General features: G+C 32.9%; 2 protein-coding genes across 2 annotated transcripts; one reads left to right on the forward strand and one right to left on the reverse strand.

Annotated features, from left to right (window-relative positions):
- Window positions 1–424: 424 nt before the first annotated feature.
- Window positions 425–4,433, reverse strand: LOC111696731 (uncharacterized). Its single transcript, XM_023466444.1, has 3 exons — window positions 3,958–4,433; window positions 1,270–1,787; window positions 425–881 (listed from the first exon to the last, which is right to left on the reverse strand). Exons 1-3 carry the CDS (start codon window positions 4,411–4,413, stop codon window positions 695–697), a joined length of 1,161 nt encoding a protein of 386 aa, XP_023322212.1. The 5' UTR covers window positions 4,414–4,433; the 3' UTR covers window positions 425–694.
- Window positions 4,434–7,399: 2,966 nt separating this feature from the next.
- On the forward strand, window positions 7,400–12,601 carry LOC111696705 (uncharacterized). The gene is made up of 4 exons (XM_023466410.1): window positions 7,400–7,592; window positions 8,785–8,865; window positions 11,096–11,107; window positions 12,414–12,601. Exons 1-4 carry the CDS (start codon window positions 7,479–7,481, stop codon window positions 12,543–12,545), a joined length of 339 nt encoding a protein of 112 aa, XP_023322178.1. The 5' UTR covers window positions 7,400–7,478; the 3' UTR covers window positions 12,546–12,601.
- The last annotated feature ends 1,067 nt before the right edge of the window (window positions 12,602–13,668 follow it).

Raw genomic sequence — 13,668 nt, forward strand, 5'->3', positions numbered from 1 at the left:
GGGTTTGAATGATATAATAAAATTCTTCTTTAAAAAATATATATCTTAAGGATTACAATGGGACTTTGTAAAAATAGCGGTAAGCTATCTAAGGAGATATTGCAATAGTTTTACATATATTTAAAGTATGAACTTTAAAAATGATTTGTTAATAGCTATCATATGATTTGAAAAAATAGTATGTTCAGTTTCAAAAACTGAATATTTGCGACCATGTAAAAAGTAAAATTATCAACATTATCCACAGTTTCGCACTAGGCACTGTGCATTAGGTCAGTCATTAAAAGAGATTCAACCAGTGTTAAGTTCAAAATGTTACCTAAGCGCTTGAAAATATAACTTTGAGTTGTCTCCAAGTGAGTCAGTGAGACGCTTTCTAATAGCTGTTATCTCAATAGAATTCGAGACACCGGACATTTTTTTCTATGAAATTTTTTATCATTTATATAAATATAATAAAATAAATTCTTATTAGAAGTATATGTAAAGTTTGGCAATGTACAGCGCAAAATAAACGACAGGAAGACTAGAAATAATCACAGCATCTAATCCATTCCATATTTAATAATTATCCAATTGTAAAATTTTAATTTGTAAATTTTTTATACATAAGACATTAAATGATTTTTTTAAACATATTTTCTTAAACGTAAATCTATATATTTGGGATATTGATCCGCATTTGGAATGATCCTTAGCATTGCATATTATGAAGAGGGTAACTGGGCAGGTTTGCAGGTAGCCCTGCAGTCTCCAACATGACTAGAGTTGTCTTCCTCTCAATATCTTTCAACTTCTTACTCAGTTCACTTGTTCTTCTATTCTTCATCTTTAACTTCTCTTCTAGATCCTCATATTCCTTCTTCATTTCATCAGCTCCTCTAGAAATAGTAAAATTATATTCACACATAAAGAATGCAATGAAAAGTATACATTTTATGGATAGAATAAATCAAAGAATCAATCAATCAACCAATTAATCAAACACAGATTCTATAGGGTTTCTACTTTACAAATTTAGTTTTAAATATGAATTAAAGCTAGCAAAATAAAATAATTAAATACATTTTTAAGATAGTAACTTTTGAAAAGTCAGGCATCCTTTTCGATCAATTTTAATGGAGTTCTGTAGGCGTTCAAAACGTTTTGAACGAAGCAAAACGGTTCTTTTTTTATCAGAGACAAAACTTGACATGTATAAACCCTGGTTGCGTACTTGCTATTAAAAATTATGAAACAACTGAATTAATTAGGTTAAACTAAACTTACGGTTTTTTAGGTTTACAGGTTCTTTTTGATGGAGTTTTACCCATCATTCCGGAAGTAATGGTACTTTCTGCTGTTCCCAAATCCTTGCCCTTTCTTTTCTGTCCAAATTCATGTTGTACTACTGAAGGAGTGGGTCCAAGTACAGGCTGTGCTGCTGAAGGAGTGGGTCCAAGTACAGGCTGTACTGCCGATGGACGGTGCCTAAGTACAGACTTTACTGCCGATGGACTGGATCCTAGTACAGGTTGTACTGCTATAGCACGGTGCCCAAGTACAAGTTGATCTGCTGAAGGACTTGGTCCAAGTACAGGCTGTACTGCTGAAGGACGGTGCCTAAGTACAGACTTTACTGCCGATGGACTGGATCCTAGTACAGGTTGTACTGCTATAGCACGGTGCCCAAGTACAGGTTGTTTTGCTGAAGGACTGGGCCCAAGTACTGGATGTCCTGATATCGGGTTCCATGTTTGATTAATATTGTTAATCCCGGAAATAATTACCGCCTCGGAACTTCTATCCTGGAAAAACATTTATACATTATTTCATAGAACATTTTACACTAAATATAGCTATATCTATATGTAATATAAATACTTTGCTTGTATGTCTGTTTCTTTGTATCCAATAAACGTCAAAACGGCTTAACTGATCGGACACAAAGGGGGGGGGGGCATAACATAAGTCTTCCTGGAAAATTTAAACAGTGGTTAAACATAACATAGCATTGTTGAAGGACGCTGATTTTTTGCATGCGAACTCACTAATATGTATCGTAACTGCAAACTGCAATTTCAAATAGATCGGAGCAAATGTGCACGCGCATTTTCACATGCTTTACACCGTTAAATGAACTTGAAATTGCATCAGGACGCGATTAAACAAGAATTTCCTGAAAAGTTGCGCCCTAGAGCCTTAAGTCCCTGCGCGCGCGCAATCAAGATAAAATATAAATATGTATATTTTAATTCAAGTTGGGCCTCATTCAAAACAAAAGTAGCATGCGATATATCAAACTACAGGAAAATTGGGACACGGAATTCATTTCCGAGGTCAAAATTGACTTTGGGGCATTCTACTATGGGTAATCTTGCTATAAGTTTTACATATATCACTTTATAGGTAATTGGGTACGAGGATTCCATTTGTTTGGTTAAAAAATCTTTGGACCACTATAATCAGCGCGCTAGTAGCCTTCCGTTACGTTATGGGTCATTTAACAACAGATTTTGCATGTTGTATGTCGATTTATAGGTAAATGGGCACGAGGATTCCAATTTTTGTATATAAACTAATGCAAGACCACTCTGATATATACCATTTACAAGGTATACTCGTCCTAATATACCACATACAAGGTAAACTCGACCTAATATACCACATACAAGGTATCCTAGTCCTGATGTACCACATACAAGGTATACTCGTCCTAATATACCACATACAAGGTATACTCGTCCTGATATACCATATACAAGGTATACTCGTCCTAGTATACCATATACAAAATATACTCGTCCTAATATACCACATACAAGGAATCCTAGTCCTGATATACCCTATACAAGATGCACTCGTCCTAGTATACCAAATACAAAGTTTACACGTCCTGATATACCATATACAAGGTATACTCGTCCTAATATACCACATACAAGGTATATTCGTCCTAATATACCACATACAAGGTATATTCGTACTAATATACCATATGCAAGGTATACTCGTCCTAATATACAGAGCGTTCCATATTTTATCAGCTTATCTACAAGCGTTAACGCCAAAAACGTTCACAATACTCGAAAAACCTAGTATTTTCTGCAAGAAAACTTTTATAAAAACCTTTCACGGTTTTTAAAAATGATTTATTGTTTTCACATTTTATGATTAGTCCATAAAGTCACAATTTTGAGCTATACAAGATCTAATAAGATGAGGGACAACCTGTACCATATACAAGGTATACTTGTTCTAAAATACCATATACAAGGTATACTCGTCCTAATATACCATATGCAAGGTATACTCGACCTAATATACCACATACAAGGTATACTCGTCCTAATATACCACATACAAGGTATACTCGTCCTAATGTACCACATACAAGGTATACTCGTCCTAATATACCACATAAAATGTAAACTCGTCTGAAAAACCCCATACAAGGTATACAAGACCTTATATTTTTGCTCCGATCTATTTGAAATTGCATTAGCAGTTATAATACATATTTGTGAGTTCGCATACAAAAAATCAGCGTCCTACGGCAATGCTTAGTTATGATTAACCACTGTTTAAATTTTCCGGAGAGTAATACGACTTATGCCCCCACCCCCCTTTTGTCTGGGACATCACATGACCCCACGGAAGGTTTATGGACGATCAAATTTTCAAAAATTTGCCTCCTGACAAAATTCGATTATTGAAAATCCAGTTTTTTTTTTATAAAATCCGCAATTTACGTTTGTTTTTGTTTTACATTATGTTTACAAAGAGAAAATGATCACAATTGAAATAGAAGATAAGCGCCACAATAGCCTAGAAGTATACATTTTACTTTTGAAGTATTCCGAGAAACTCGAAATGTTCGTTTGGTAAAATTTGTCTGATCCGAATGATTTAAATAAGAAACAGACAGTCCACATATCTCAGATAAAAATATTAAAAACGATTTGTTTTGATACTTACTGTGAGTGGAGTCAGTGAGGAAATATCTTTAATATCTTCATACAAGGATTGAGCTGGTTTGCAGTTGGTAGGTTGAGCTTGAACTGCATGCTGAGCAGGTATGTTCTGTTGATCAGCTTGGTTAATGTAGGTTGGTCCTGTATTCATGTTGAAATTGAAATTGAAATTATCAGGCATTCCATAATTATGGCATGCTGATTGAGTATGAATGTTGTTGTTCACAACAGGCATGTCGGAATTCAAAGAAGGCAAGTTGTTTGTAGGATATGACGGCATACTGTTAGCATGTTGATACATCATGCTGTGCTCAGAAGTACTATTAGCATCTTGACTCATCATGCTGTGCTCAGAACTGCTATGAACATCTTGACTCATCATGCTGTGCTTAGAACTGCTAGAAGCATCTTGACTCATCATGCTGTGCTCAGAACTGCTAGAAGCATCTTGACTCATCATGCTGTGCTCAGAACTGCTAGAAGCATGAACATCTTGACTCATCATGCTGTGCTCAGAACTGCTATAAGCATCTTGACTCATCATGCTGTGCTCAGAACTGCTATAACCATCTTGACTCATCATGCTGTGCTCAGAACTGCTATAAGCATCTTGACTCATCATGCTGTGCTCAGAACTGCTATAAGCATCTTGACTCATCATGATGTGCTCATAATTACTATAAGCATTTTGATTGATCATGTTTTGCTCAGACATGTTTAGTCTTATGGTATCAAAGGATGGAAGGTTACTATTTTCTCTGACACCAAATTCTTTCTAAAAACAGATTTAAAATTTAAAAAAAAAACTTGAATAAAAAACTCTTTATGATAACTTACGTCTTTCTGATTAATTTCCATTGTTAAAGTCTTAATCTGAAAAGTTGATCGTTAGAAAAAATGTCAATAAGTATCAATGTATTTGAGTTCAGTCCTAACTCCTAGGATCAGATTTTTGGACCTCCCCCCCCCCTCCCTGTCAATTTTGTTCATACTGTTTTTTTCAAATTTGGTATTTATTTTGTATGGTTTCAGGGGTAGGCTGGGCTAAGATTGAGCGCTAGGACAGGCTAGGGGACCGAGCGCTGTGGCTAGAACAGCTCGGGAGCCAGGCGCTGTGGTTCCAAATATTCCCTAAATTGCTTTGTGCAATTATATGAGGTTCAAAAATTCTGTACTAGAAAATGAGCTGTTTTTGTTACAAAACATGTAAATAAACCATGCCAATTATTGATTTAACACATCGTGTCAGATAAATATAGTTTAATAATCTACATAAACATGAAATTTCTCAAAAGGAATACACGCTGAGCACAAATTATCAGCTTCACAAAGGAGTGAGGACTATGTATATTAAAACGACGATTTTTTCCCCTCGCCGCGCTAAACGTGCTGGAAGGACATTGTCTTCGACCTTCATGCGATTGGTCCAAAGATCATTGCAACAGCATTTATGTAACCTAAATTTCATCTGCCATTGCTATTGGTTGCAAAAATTATTGCAACAGCGGTATTCCTCTGGACTATGCATTTGGTTCCTTTAAACTAGATGTTTTCACAATTGCCGCAAGGTATTACAAATAATACATAAAAGAAGACGACATGTCATGTTCTTGCCATATTCAAAAAAGAAGGTTTCTTCGGTCAATGTATACTGGAAATCACACACCGAAAGCACAGTTGAGGGTGCCAATCCAACCTCCTCTAATCATCCCATCCAACCATATATATTTATCCCATCCAACCATCTATATTCATCCATGCATCCAGAGAATCTCAACCAAGAACAAATCAGTAGTAGGTGGAAGGTTAAATGAATAGAGAAAGAATTAAGGTGCAATAGTATTTAGGAAGAATGCTTGAATGGTTAAAGGATAAAGCTGAAAGGAATTAGAAGAATTTAGATTTCAAGTAAAAAAGATGGAAGGATGGAAGAAATATGGATGGAAAATAAGAAAATATGATATATCCAGTGAAGTACACTGCAAACTAACCAGGAGGAGAAGGTCAAATTCAATTGACGTTACTGGTACAACTTTGTGACCTTGTTGCTCCTTCAAAACATGTTTGTTATTCTCAATAGGTCTTCAATAAGAGGAGAAAGGGCGTACGAGGGGTGGGGGCTCTGGGTGCACGTGCCTCCCCCCCTACGGGTGCCCCACCTGAAGGGGGGCACGCATAGGCCGGCTTTATTTATAAAATGATTTTATCAGCAAGTAAAACCCTGAGCATTTTTATGGCGCTCCACGCAAACATTCCTAACTTCTAAGTTCTGTGAAAAAAATATATTTGGTAATAAAAAAAAAGAAAATTGGACGTCTTAAGTTTTTCCTCATTTGGCAATTAAAACCCTATACATATCTAATTTCTGGGGGGGGGGGGGGTTTTATTTTTGAAGAAAGGAAAGATTTTTCAAAAATTAAATGAACTTCTTTTTTACACAAACTCAAATTTTCTAATCTCTATTTCTTTCAAACCTGATGGTTATTTGGAAAAACTTAGGCTTTTTTGTCTAACAGAATTCATATTTTAGAGTATCAAAAGTCTAAGCCATAGAGTTGCACGGATATAGGGATTATAATTTAAGAGTTTGTGGCAAAAACTCATTTTCTTTGCACCTCTAATAAACAGATAATCAACAAATATAATGTTCTAAACCTTAAGCGAAACCTAAGTATGAAAGATGATATAAGGTTCTTTATTATAGATAAAAAACTAATCAATACTTTGTAAAAAAAAGTTTTTTTAGGGGGGCACAAAACCTTCTAGATATTAGAGAAAGCATATTAGTTTTTAATATTACTTGACGTGAGCATGAGATTATCCAATACTTGTTGTTATAAACGAATATTTGTACAGCTCCATATGTTCATAGCTTTCTTCGATTAAAGAGAAAAAGATGAACACACAGGTGTATTCAACATTTCAACATGTTGTTAAAATTAAAGTTAAAAATAAACAGTTTTCATTTGGAAGAAGATATTCCACATTATTCTAGTGTATAAACCAGAAAGCATTGGAATGATTGTCGTCTGCTCTCTTTCTTTTCAGACAATTTTTAGTTAAAATATCACATCAGGTCGACTCTCAGTCTACATTCTACGAAGGAATTGAGTCTGTTTCACAAACTCTGATTTTTAATCCTCATATCTTTGATGTCCAATTGTCCTTAGATATTTAAAACTTTGAAATAAGACATTTGATAGATCGAACCATGTAAGTTTTAAATATCAAAAGCTATACACTATAAAGTTGCACAGACTAGATATTATCAATTTGGACAAATAAGATAAAACTTTTTTAATTGGTCTAGTTAAAAATTATCAAAATTCAAAGTATAAATTGATAGCATACAGATTACATGTGTCTAGTTCCTGGTTTTAACAATTTTTAAAGATTGAGTGAATTTTTTTTTTTTTAGATATTCTGCTCCTGTACTGTTTAAAAAAATGTAAACGATTGATATTCAAAAAAAAATCAATTCATAATCATTTCTAATCTTCTTCTATTTGGAGGATCATATTTAAAATGGCGACTTTTTATCAGCTGTTCAGAATTCTAGAGTGCAATACTCTTTTCCTTGTTCTATTTTTAATTGGATTAGTTTGGATTGGAGAACTGCAAAGACAGAGTTTAGCTGAGGTTACATTAAATTAATTAAATATTTTTTATATCTTTAAAGATTACTTTAGAATCATGAAAATGTATTATTCAAAATCATATCAAAAAGTATGAATATTAAATACTACATACAGGGTGTCCCACGAAACATGACAGTATGCAAGACGGCTTGAATGTCGTCTTGATTTTTGATATAATTTGCTGCGCTTATTTGTCAACCTAATTTTAGAAGTAAATTTCTAGAGATAATTATCACAAAATTCCCCTAGTCCTGCCATTTCCAAAAAGAGGTCGGCCTTTTTTGTGCTTACAATATTGCCCGAGATATGAAGAATTTCGTTCAGATTTCGACAATTTTGCTTTTATTTAACAAAATTGAAATCTGAACCAAACTCTTTATATCTCCGGTAATATTGAAAGCACAAAAAACGCAGACCACTTTTTGGAAATGCCAGGGCTAGGAGAATTATGTGATAATTGTTTCAAGAATCATACATGTTAAAGTAGATAGAAGACTAAATGTCAGAAATAAATTCAAATATCAAAGACGACTTTCAAGTCGTCTTGCTATTGTCATGTTTCGTAGGACACCCTGTATATACCAAATAATCATTTTTTTCTTTATTTTCTTATTTTTTTCTTGCGCTTAATTCATTTATGCTATTCGTTTTCACAGAATCAATTTCAATAGGTCTAATATAATTTTAGGAAGAGTCAAAATACATTTTTCGACCTGTTTTTAAGTTTATCAATTTAAGGTGACCCTTTTCCTTTTTCCATCAGATCCGTTAAGAATTGGTACCTACATTTCACCCTATAGCCTGCATGTTACCCAATAACGGCATTTTACTCAATAACCTGCATTTTACCCCATAATCTGCATTTTACCCCATAACCTGCATTTTACCCAATAATCTGCATTTTACCCAATAACCTGCATTTTACCTAATAAACTGCATTTTACCCCATAACCTGCATTTTACCTAATAAACTGCATTTTACCCAATAACCTGCATTTTACCAAATAATCTGCATTTTACCCAATTACCTGCATTTTAACTCGGATTTTCACATGCTTTTAACATTTTTTTCATTAATTGTGTTTATTTGAATTTATGAATATCACAGATCGGACAAAAGAGGCCGGGAGCTAATGTATAACCTTTGTTCATTATAACCTTTTAAAGTAAATAATTTATATTCAAATTTTTAGAAAATAGTTGAATACAGTGAGAAACAAAGTAGAGTAAGAGGACTTAGCTCATTTGTACATTCATGTACAGTAGATATTCAGGCAGATCTTGTACAACGAAATATGTACATCTTTAAAGGAAATGTGTGCGTAATTCTAGTGACCCTATAATATATATTTACAACGGTACACTTCGTTATCTGCTCAATATCAAAGAAGATATTGTTTTTTTTTTCTGTGTTTGAAAGTATTCAATTCTGATTATTCCTGTCTGTTTTCTGTGTTTGAAGTATTCAATTCTGATTATTCCTGTCTGTTTTCTATGCTTTAAAGTATTCAATTCTGATTATTCCTGCCTGTTTTCTGTGTTTGAAAGTATTCAATTCTGATTATTCCTGTCTGTTTTCCTGCAGTAGAAATGTGGAAATCACTTTTACAGAGAAACCACAATTGAAAAATCAGCTTTCAAACTTTTAAACAGTGATATTTCATTTATACTTGATCAGACAAAGCTTTAAGGATATTACTGTGAACCGGGTATCATTGCCATCTTTGCATAGAGAGGGTCACATAGAAATTTTGCTTACAGTCCCTTTAAAACTAAGATACTTGCACATTCATGTACAGTAGCCAGATCTGGTATAGTTAAATATGTACAATATACATCTATCATAAATGAACACTTTTCTTGTGTGTACTAATCCAGGTATAACCTTCCGTATCCTTAGGCATCTGTCTTACAAGATACAACTCAATAGCAAATTCCAGGTCGCTCAATAGTCTCAGGTGTCTGTCTTACAAGATACAACTCAATAGCAAATTCCAGGTCGCTCAATATCTCAGGTATCAGTCTTACAAGATACAACTTTTCTGATTAACTGGAATGCCGGAAAGTTTTGCAGTAAAAGCCCTGCTCCAATAAATAGTTTTTCATCCAAACCAATCTAGGTATAACCTTCTGTAATCTCAGGTATCTGTCTTACCAGATACAACTCAATCTCGAACTCAAGGTTCCTCAATATTGATCCTGATATGACTCTATTTGTATTCTCAGGTATCTGTCTTACAAGATACAACTCAATCTAGAACTTAAGGATCCTCAATACTGTAACGTACAGATACAACTTAATCTCGACCTGGAGATTCCTCAGCTCAATACTGTATCGTACAGATACAAATTAATCTCGAACTGGAGATTCCTCAATACTAATCTTGAACTGGAGATTCCTCAATACTGTATTGTACAGATACAAATTAATCTCGAGCTGGAGATTTCTCAATACTAATCTCGAACTGGAGATTCCTAAATACTAATCTCGAACTGGAGATTCCTCAATACTGTATCGCACAGATGCAAATTAATCTCGAACTGGAGATTCCTCAATACTGTACTTCCTAGCCTACATCTATCTTTTAAGATGAGACTCAGGTCCCCTCTTGTTTTAGCTAAACGAAGAACAAATTCCGCTCACACCGTAATCAAAAGTATTATTTCTACTAACGTTTATTTTGAGTTTTATGGTACAGGTTACATTATTGATAAGCTTAGTAAGGTTTAATCGCAATACAAGTCTGACGTAGTTAAATTTATAAACGTAGTTAGGTTACAGTGAACAACGTGATATATCCAGGTATGTTCAGACTTATGAATATGGAATTTGCTACGATATTTATTACATGTACACCAGATATCGAGAAATATCTTGTACAGTATTTTATGTTAATTTACAGTATATACACTGCGAAGTATTCAAGAATTCATGTACAATATAAATACAGCCATATCTTGACTTTTACAAAAAATAATGTGTAAATATTTAAAAAATAAAATTCGTGTACATTAGAAATGCAGGTTGATCTTGAACATATCTTACGTAAATAGCTGATTGTTGTTCCTGATTTGATTAATTGAATTGAGTCTTTGCCACAAACTCAAATATTCTAATTCCTATAGGAAGATATATTTATCTTTACAGCCTATTGCAGCAAACCTTTGATTTTTCAAGTTTAGATTATTTGATCTAAAAGTATTAATAGTTTAACAAATCTAAGGTCTATGACATTGGGTTGCAAAGATATAAGTGTTTTTCTAGATAAATTCGTAGCTAAACGATAATATTATAAAAATAAGAAAATGAAAGTAAATTTTTTCATAAAACATATTCTTTGTTGTTTCATGAAAATTAAAATGTATGAAGTAAATATGCAAATCTAAACAAAATAATGTATACATTGTATGTACAATATGAATTTGTACAATGCATATATATGTACAATGTAAGTTTAGTAGAAAAGTACATAAAATATATTACAAGATCTGTGAATCGAGAAGATGATAAAATCGGTAAGTATTAATACATTACTGATTACTGATTACAGCAAAACAGAATATATTTCATGAAATTAAAAAAATATAAAAGGAAGAATTTGATTACTTGCCACAAAATATAATTTTTAAATTCCTATGTATTTGCAATCTGATGCTATAAACCTTTGTTTCAAACTCTGATTATTTGATCTAAATAGGAGAATTCTTAGTTTGGAAAATTTACGGTCTACAACAGAATCAGATTATGAAGATAAAAAATATTAAAAAGAGAGAAAGGAGCAAGTAATCAGTTTCTTTGAATTAAAATATTTGTGTAAAAAAATAATGTCTAGGAAATTCTATATTTGTCTAGTTAGTGTATATTACCCCTATTATTGTCTAGATAGTGTCTATTAACCCTATTATTGTCTAGATATTGTCTATTAACCCAATTATTGTCTAGATAGTTTCTATGAATCCTATATTGTCTAGATATTGTCTATTAACCCTATTATTGTCTAGATAGTTTCTATGAATCCTACATTGACTAGATATTGTCTATTAACCCTATTATTGTCTAGATAGTTTCTATGAATCCTACATTGACTAGATATTGTCTTTTTACCCTAATATTGTCCAGATAGTGTCTATTAACCCTATTATTTTCTAGATAGTTTCTGTGAATCAGGCGCGTACACAGGATTTTAGCGAGGGGGGCAAGATTTTTTTTTTGCCCCCCCCCCTGGAATTGTTTTGTTCAAAAAGTCAATTAACAACATAAAAGTATACCAAAAAGACTACATTTTTGAGTGTTACTAACCTTATAGAGTCTAAAATTTATTCTAAAATTTATTCCTTTGCTCGAAAAACTAACTTTAATTTTATAAATTTATAAATTATCACTTAACTCCATCACAGCTAACTAAATCAATAATCACAGCATCATTAAAAAAATCATATCTTTACTAATAAACGAAATTTCTTCTGAAATTTGTAGATAGAATTTTACTCCATCTACATATTCAAACAAATCCTTAGTCTTTGTCATTGTCAGGTGTTACTTTTAAAATTTGTTTCCTTTTAATTTTGTATTAATTGCCCCCCCTGCTGCTGTGAATCCTATATTGTCTAGATATTGTCTATGTACCCTAATATTGTCTAGATAGTGTCTATTAACACTATTATTGTCTAGATATTGTCTATTAACCCTATTATTGGCTAGATATTGTCTATTAACGATACTATTGTCTAGATAATGTCTATTAGCCCTATTATTGTCTAGATATTGTCTATTTACCCTATTATTGTCTAGCTATTGTCTATTAACCCTATTATTGTCTAGATATTGTCTGTGAACACAAGTAAGCTGGAGGACTTGAGGAATGATGAGGTGGGGATCGTGGACAACTACAACAACTGCGTGGATGACTTTCAAATCAAATACAACAAGTCAATTTACAGTTCTTCGCTGTGAGATCTAAGACACATGAAAATTAATGAACAAATAAAATGTTGATCGTCTAAAGTCAATTACAGTAAGCAAATTAATTGAGTCTTTCCCACAAAATTTTTCTAATTCTTATTTTTTTGCAACCTGATTGTGTAAACTTTTGATATTTCAAACTTGGATTTTTTGATCTGACAGAATTTTTTAGTTTGAGACATCTATGGTTTATAGCATTGGGTTGCGAAAATTTATAAAATTAGAGTTTGTGGCAAGAACTCAGCAAACTTGCCTCCTAAATAACACAATCAGTAAGGATAAGTAAGAAGTTGCTGAACTATTTATGCATTGCTAGAACACTTAGCGCCCGTTCAAGTTGAAGAGAAGGGTTCAACTTAGACTATGTAGTTCAATCACTTTTGTTATTCATTCACTTCGTATTCTATACATGCGAGTCACGAAAAACTTGATAATTGAATGATGAATTCAAACTAAAGAACTTTGACAATCAATTTCCATTATTTCCAGTGACAGTTAATTATATTATTATAAATTTCTTCTTCTTATACAGGGTGTTCCACGAGACATGACAGTCTAGGACGACTTTAATATAGTCATAAATCTTTGAAATCATTTGCAGCATTCGAATTCGTCAACCTTGTTATTGTGTTTTTTAAAAGTGTCAGAGACATTATTATTAAGAAATAAGAATGTTTTTCTAGATTTTGACAATTTTGGTGTTGTTTAATAAAAAATGGCAGACCACAATTTAGAAATGACAGGGAGATTTTGTGATTAAAGTTTCTAGAATCATACATAAAAACTGTGGATAAATGAGCGCCGCATGTTTTCTTCAAAAATCAAGTTTTCTCTTCACTGTCAGATTTCTTTGGACCCCTGTATAACAATTATATTTAAATAAGAACTAGACTTATCATGAAAAGTTTTCTCTTCACTTTCAGGTTTCTTGGGACACCCTGTATAACAATTATATTCAAATAAGAACTAGACTTATCATGACAAGTTTTCTCTTCACTGTCAGGTTTCTTGGGACACCCTGTATAACAATTAAATTCAAATAAGAACTAGACTTATCATGACAAATTTTCTCTTCACTGTCAGGTTTCTTGGGACACCCTGTATAACAATTATA

Source organism: Eurytemora carolleeae, unplaced genomic scaffold (assembly GCF_000591075.1).
Source record: "Eurytemora carolleeae unplaced genomic scaffold, Eaff_2.0 scaffold55, whole genome shotgun sequence".
NCBI classification, from domain to species: Eukaryota; Metazoa; Arthropoda; class Copepoda; order Calanoida; family Temoridae; genus Eurytemora; species Eurytemora carolleeae.

Coding starts and splice junctions, on each gene's coding strand:
- LOC111696731 (XM_023466444.1), bottom strand. CDS start 4,413: ATGATGAGTCAAGATGCTTCTAGCAGTTCTGAGCACAGCATGATGAGT. Junction 1,788..3,957: donor CCTCACTGACTCCACTCACA/GTAAGTATCAAA, acceptor ATGTTTTTCCAG/GATAGAAGTTCCGAGGCGGT. Junction 882..1,269: donor ACCTGTAAACCTAAAAAACC/GTAAGTTTAGTT, acceptor TACTATTTCTAG/AGGAGCTGATGAAATGAAGA.
- LOC111696705 (XM_023466410.1), top strand. CDS start 7,479: ATGGCGACTTTTTATCAGCTGTTCAGAATTCTAGAGTGCAATACTCTT. Junction 7,593..8,784: donor AAAGACAGAGTTTAGCTGAG/GTTACATTAAAT, acceptor TCAAATTTTTAG/AAAATAGTTGAATACAGTGA.